Below are 6,991 nucleotides of genomic sequence, written 5' to 3' on the forward strand. Positions count from 1 at the left end.
AAAAAGGTAGGCATTCCACAAAGAAATAAGACTTACACTTTTTCTTTTCAAAAATCAGATTAAGCAGTTTGCTTCATATATAAGTCATTGATTCAAACTATTTTGAACAAGAATTCCAATACTTTTGTGCTACGCATACAATCCTGTATACAAAAATTGAAAACTATTGGAAGGAAAACCAATTACAAAAAGTCCCCATCAGACTGAACAAGCAGAGGGCTTGATGGAGAACCCTGGTTTTCCTTAATCTTTTCTCTCTTCAATCTTGCTGCCCTTGGACCTATTGGAAAGAAAATCAATTACTCAAAATCCCCATCAGACTGGACAAAAAGAGGGCTTGAAGGAGAACCCTGGTTTTCTTCCATCTTTTCTTTCTCTTCAGTCTTTCCTTCCTTTGCCCTCTTGTGTTGGGCCCTTGTCAAACGTGCACAATTGGATCCCTTTCGTTTGAGTTTTACTGTATCTACAACTGTCCTCTCCAGAGTTTCAGCACCAACATCAGCTGTCTCAACTTCGGCCTTTTCCTGAGACTCATCATTTGGACCAGATTCTTCAGTATCATCCATTCCCTTTTCTGTATCAACTTTGCTTGATTCTACCGATTTCTCCCTTGCCTCCTTTTGAATATTCTCAATCATGGTTTGCAGATCCAGGTTAACCTGAAAAGTTGCAGATAATTAATTAGTTATACAACCACTCCTCATCAACCTAAGATCCAAAGATTTGGCCAGCTAAAACGAAAATCTAAACAGTAGGTTGTAATTGGTAAAATAGAGAAGTCTAAAATGGCCGAGATAGTGCATAAAAGGACCCTAATCAAGCATACTTCTGGAAAGAAAATTATGTTCATGGGTCATATCAAACACTTGACCCAATATGTTCCAGTTGATCATCATACTGCAAGTTTTCTGTTACTGTAGTACCTTGGGATCTTGAAAGAATTCTTCTATGCCTTGCTTGCATGTAGGGCAATTCCTGATGACTTTCTGCGTTCTCAGGCTCCGCCCACCAACAACACTTCTCTCTCTGATTGGCGGAAAAGCAGCCTGCAGACAGGCCTTGCAGAAGCTATGACCACAGGGAGTGGTAACAGGAAGAGTCATAACTTTCCGGCAATGATCACAGAGAATTTCTACATTCAAAGGAACAAGTTAGCAGTTTCAAAATTGTGAAAATATTCAAAAAAAGAAAGGGCAGGTGAAAAGAAGAAAATAATCCCATGAAGTATAGATTGAGATTAGTTTGACAAATGATGGCTCTTTATGCATCAAATCAGCTAAAACTTTTCACAGAATAAAAAGGAAAATCCATACTTAGGTCAGTAAAGGATAAGAACGTGCAGCAAAAAAAATTGAAGGCAACAAAAGATAAATAAATTGAATTTTGTCAATAGAGGAGAAGTGAAGAACATATCAGATCTGAAATGGCATGTTCAAGCTAATTCCGAAGAACTCAACTTAAAAAAAAGCATAACATAAAATAAAAAGTGAATTCTAGAAGCTAATATTTACATACTGAAACTATTCCCCTTTCACATCAAAAAGGCTTTCCATGAACTATAAAAACAGCTGAGACCTTACCTGGAGGGAGCTTGCTACGTTTATTGCCACAATTTGCCTTCCTAGTTTTGCAGTTACCTTCACCATTTGCATGATCCAGTTGTCTCCTGCTTGGAGGTGGAGGTTTCTTCCAAAACCAGTCCTTTCCTTCCTACAAATAGATTTAAATGTATGTAAGTATGCATTCTACATGTACAAATGCATGAAAAGGTTATATAGCAATAGCATGTTCAAAATAAAGAAAACAAGCACAACGTTTTGCTACATACAATCCAGCATTCATGCAAATTATGTAAGGTGTGTTTTAGGTTGTCTGTTAATGTTGCACATTGTCACAAACAGAACAAATTTGTCCTAAGAATTCAAACAAATTGTAAATGAGTTTGTCCTTAACAATATGTATAGCCCCCTCCTACCAATATAATTGCCTTTAATTCAAAGAAGTGAATGCTAAATGTGGATACAGAACCCAAAAAATAGCAAAACAGCTATATGTTGCTGGCAACAAAATAACTTATTTTTCCTGTTTCAAAATATTTCTTGACATCATTATGCAAAAAAAAAAAAACTTCTCAACATCAAGATATGTATTCATGTAGGCAAGAAACAATGTCGCACGGACTCTTCTAACGGGGCACCGCACCCGTGTCGCACTCGCACCCAGGCGGGTGCGACACTTGGACACAACTTCCTTTGTGTTAGGTGAAGTCAAACACACTGAAGTCCATTTCTATCCAAAAGTAGATTCCGTTAACCCTAATCAAGTCCATTTTCATCTATAATATATATATATATATATATATATATATATATAAATACATAAATGCACACAAATACACATAGTGTTAACTTAAAACTGTTAAAATATATGTCTCGCTCTCTCTATATATGTGTGTATATATATACACACACACACACACACTCCGCACCCCCGCACCCAAGTTTTTTTAAACTGTGTCACCGCATCCACACCCATACCCGCACCTATGTGACATAGCCAAGAAAAAAGTTTGTTCCTTTGTTTTGGTGTCTGTGTTCATACTCGTGAAGCCACCATAAAAGTACATTACTCCTACTAAAGGGATAAAGCTTCAACAACAATAAAGCAAGATATAATAGATAATAAAATAACAGACCTCCCAGTCCCATGAAGGGCTGTCTTTCCTTTCTGTGATGTCAGATGCCGTCTTAAGCTCTTTGATGGATGGCAATGGCCTAGGTCGATCACCATGCTCGTCACTGAAAATCAAATACCCAATGGGTTAGCTAATCTCTGAGACATTATAAAGAAAGCAAGAATTGAACACATCTACTACCAGCCCATGAGCAGTTCAAGTTCCTCTACAAGATCACCCAGTCTGGTTACATTTTTATGAACTAATATAACAGTCACGACTTGGTCTAACAAGTTATTGATCCAGCTTCGCCACTGGCTGAACAGTGCTACACTAGACTAGGAGAATACCTTCCCCTATGAATAAATGGTGATTCCATCACCTCTACAGTTTCTCTCAGTCAAATGTTATTGGAAACTTGTACAGTTGACACCATTTGGCTCTAAAACATACACACAACCCAAGAAGGAAACTATCCTACCCCACACACACACAAAAGACGAGCACCCAATGCCCCTTCAGAGAAGAGGGAAAATATACGACCTGCTACTCTAGTATTTAAACGTTAAAAGGACCCAAAACATGATGACAAATTAAACAGAACCTGGTAAAATGGAAGATTGTACATTAATACATAAGCAAACAACCAAATATTTCAAACCTAGTCCAAGGTGCAGGTTCATTATCACATCTGACAAACAAGTATCGACAGACCTTGAAACCCTGAAATGTGTAAATAAAAGTAATTGTCAGCTAATGCCTTTATTTTAAAATTGGAAATATAACAAACAATTCCAATGGAAATTTGATGGATCAACCAGACATTTGAAGGAATCATATATCCCTTGTATAATCAATCTAAATAGGAAAGAAAGGGATTAAGTATAAAGCATGCCTTTACAATGCAAATCTTTTGGAAAGTATTTGATGCAAATTGTTGTCATCATGGTACTTTAGAACAAGTAACCCAATTCATTATATACATATTAACACCATGTTTAGTCTTGACAAAAAAGGACGCAGGGATGACTCCATTAAATAAAATCAAGGCCGTAAGATTAGCAAGGACGCATACCTGAATCCCAACCTTACGCCAACATTTCTCAATCCGGTAAATTCCATCATATCTGACACCCTTCTCCGGTGCATATGAAGAGCGTTTCTCTTTATGCGACCTGGTTCAGCCATGAAATATCCAAAGTTTAGCAATATTGGCTAGCCACACTACCATCTCCATCAAATTATATTTTCTTGCATAACTGTAAGAAACCTATAAACAGTACATCATTGCAGGAGATAGCCCCTTCCTAATGTCTCAACAAATGACATTTTATTCTGTCTAAGCTACTGCATTTACCTACGAAAATGGTTTTGTTATAACAATCTCATGTTAACAGTCATTCAATTTGAATTAAAGTGTTCATGTCCAGATTATAAGTACAGGCTGCAGTTAATGCGCCCACCAAAAACCTAACATGATTTGAACTGGATGAACCTTGCAAAATTAAGAAAGACCAAATAATAAGGCTAAATCTACACTGTGTCAACATAAAGACTGACAGATGCATAAACGGTAGTCAGTAAGAATTAAAATAAATAAATTAGTCAAATAAGATAGCTGGACCGGTTAGAGCTGCAGTAACCTAACCAAGGGGTCTCAGGTTGGAATCCACCCCACAGATTCACAAACTTTGAGAAAACAAAAAGGAAAGAAAGGTATTAGTTTATCCAAACAAACAAAGGTTCCAATCAGCGGTATCTCCAGTAAACCAATCCTGTTCATCTCATAAGATAAGAATAACAATCACTACTAATGACTAGCATTCTTATGACAACAGACAACCACATTACTATACTACTAACTTAACAAATCAATTAATACAAAGGATTAAGTTAAAAAACTCTAAAAGATATTATGTGGGACAACTTATAACAAACTAAATAAGCAATGAGGAAGCAACGATAGCTAGAAAAGACAAAAAGGGACAAAGTCTGACCTGACTACACGAACAGGATAGCCCTTCTTGCAACTAACACGCAATGCCTCATTCATTTTTTCAAATTTCTGATCAAATGACTGTTCCTTGTTTGTTCTCTTGTTCCCACTCAAATCTCTCCCCCCGCTAACATAAACCAACACAAAGAAGACAAAAGAGGGTGTCAAGTTAGAGGGATCAACCACAAAAGCATGAGAAAATAACCACCATAATCATATATCAGGAGATAGAAAGAAAGGTTATGACGCTTTAAATCAGAAAGCCTAGCTCAAACCTTCCTGTGTAGAGGAACCACTCTCCATGATCCTCGTCATCCTCATATCCGCCAGACAGGGCGACCGACTGGGAACCATAATCTGACTGTCCTGCAATTCCAGCAATATGGGGGAGGTGAATTCCCCATTGCCTGCAATCCATCCGGTCCTCCCAGCACTCACCAACAAGAACCCCCTGATTCCTCTCTGGATCATTCTCTGCAGTAATCGGACCAAAGTGATCAGGGGGCACGGTCACAAAGATCTTCCCACTGCATGCATTGGCCTTCCCTGCCTTCTTTGCCCTCTCCGTCGTGAAAGCCTTATCAGGTCGATCCTTGTTGTGTATTGAATAGTTATAGGCCTTGGAACTACCAGAAGCGGATGCTGATTTCGACATCCTTGACAACCTGATTGCCGCCACTAATGCAGCATTGATCCTTGGTTGGTCCACCATCCTTGCAGGAATAGAACCCCGGCATTTCGCGCACGTCCTCTTCCCCTGCCCTACCCATTTCTGGAAGCACCTCAAGCAGAAATTGTGCCCGCATGGTGTCTGTGAATTGACCCAAGATCAAAGTGTTAATGGGGATGACAAAAACCATAGAGGTAGAAGTCATGGCGATGATGGTGATTCAGAGCAAGTGTGCATATTACCCAAGAAGCAAGACAATCATGGTCATGTTATTGTTTATTGTGAATCAAGACATACAGTGTGAAAATACAAAGAAAAACTTGGCAGACCATGGTGGGCATGATGGATTAATGGTGCTGAAGATGGTAAGCAACCAAGTTAGCCAAATGGAAACTTTCACGGCCATGTTCGTGATGATGATGAAATCGGAAACCCCAAATGGTAATGATCAAACAATGGCAACTGTGATAGTGTGCTGGCAGATACCTAAAATGTGAAACCATCAAAATGTAGAGATGAAACTGAAGATGACTATGGTGGTAGACTAACAGTGAAGGGGTTCAGTCCATAAGTTACCCAAAAAAGAAGCATTAATAGACATAATGATAATATTAATGGAGGTGGTTGTGATGTTAATGGTGACCATGGTGGGAGTAGAAAACCCAAACAGAGAACACCAATGGTCATAACAAAGCCAGAAGCCAATGGTGGCGACACCGGTGTGAATTCAAACCACCCAAACGGGTTTAAACCAACATGGTGCCCGTTGTCGTCGTCATCGTCGCGGAGAACCACGACGACGACAACGACGTGCTCCGCGATGAAGACCACGATGGCGGTGGTGAACTTACCGTGACGGGGCGTTCCGGCAATTGCAGACAGAAGGCACAGTTGATACCTTCCTCGATACCCTCCTCTCCCCCATCTTCTTTCCATCCCTTCTTATTCTCACCGGAGAGGTCGTCCGCCACCGCGTTTCCAGTCATGAGTTCCTGCCTCTTCCTCGCCTTCTGCCCCTCGGAGAGCGACTCGTCGGCCTGGATGGCTCGGATGGCGGCCAGGAGGTCGCCGGCCGCTCCGTTCCCGGCGACTGTGGGGGGCAGAGACGGCGGCGCGGCTGCTTGACCACCATGGGCGGGAGGGGGAAGGCAGTCGGGGCACTCCCAGTTGAGGGTGGAGGAGAGGTCGGGGGGTGGGGATGCGAGGCAGGAGGCGTGCCAAGGGGTGGCGCAGGTTGCGCAGAAGAGGGTCTCTGCCTCTCCGGGCGTCGCCTTGCACACCATGCACGCCCCCTCGCTGTCGCAGGGCAGATCCTGTCCACCACCCATCTCAATCTCTCTGTTGCAGGAAAGCTTGGTGGGGATAGAAGACAGAGAAGAGACAGGTTTTCTCTCTCTCGCAGGAAAACTTGGTGTGGAGAGAGAGAGAGAGAGAGAGAGAGCGGAAAACTTGGTGGCGATTGGATTATGAAGAGAACTGGAGAGAGAAAGAGAGAGAGGGAAAGGTTGAGTCTCTCTCTTGCTTCTGAGATTTCGGGATTCTTTCGATATTTTTTGAATTTCCCGCCAGCAATAAAGCCCTCAAGCATTGTGAAAGGTCTCTTATGCCCCCCTGTGTCCAAAGATCAGCACCCTTGGGCCCTTGGTGTCCC

General features: G+C 41.3%; 1 protein-coding gene across 1 annotated transcript; it reads right to left on the reverse strand.

The window, feature by feature from the left end:
* Window positions 1–299: 299 nt before the first annotated feature.
* Window positions 300–6,668, reverse strand: LOC149851531 (E3 ubiquitin-protein ligase ORTHRUS 2-like). The gene is made up of 9 exons (XM_090008675.1): window positions 6,192–6,668; window positions 4,946–5,481; window positions 4,672–4,797; window positions 3,750–3,849; window positions 3,336–3,397; window positions 2,696–2,798; window positions 1,581–1,710; window positions 924–1,132; window positions 300–659 (listed from the first exon to the last, which is right to left on the reverse strand). The coding sequence occupies exons 1-9, from the start codon at window positions 6,666–6,668 to the stop codon at window positions 300–302; spliced, it is 2,103 nt and encodes a 700-aa protein (XP_089864801.1).
* Between the last annotated feature and the right edge of the window lie 323 nt (window positions 6,669–6,991).

This window comes from Nuphar pumila, chromosome 1 (assembly GCF_984573655.1).
Source record: "Nuphar pumila chromosome 1, dmNupPumi1.hap1.1, whole genome shotgun sequence".
Lineage (NCBI taxonomy): Eukaryota > Viridiplantae > Streptophyta > Magnoliopsida > Nymphaeales > Nymphaeaceae > Nuphar > Nuphar pumila.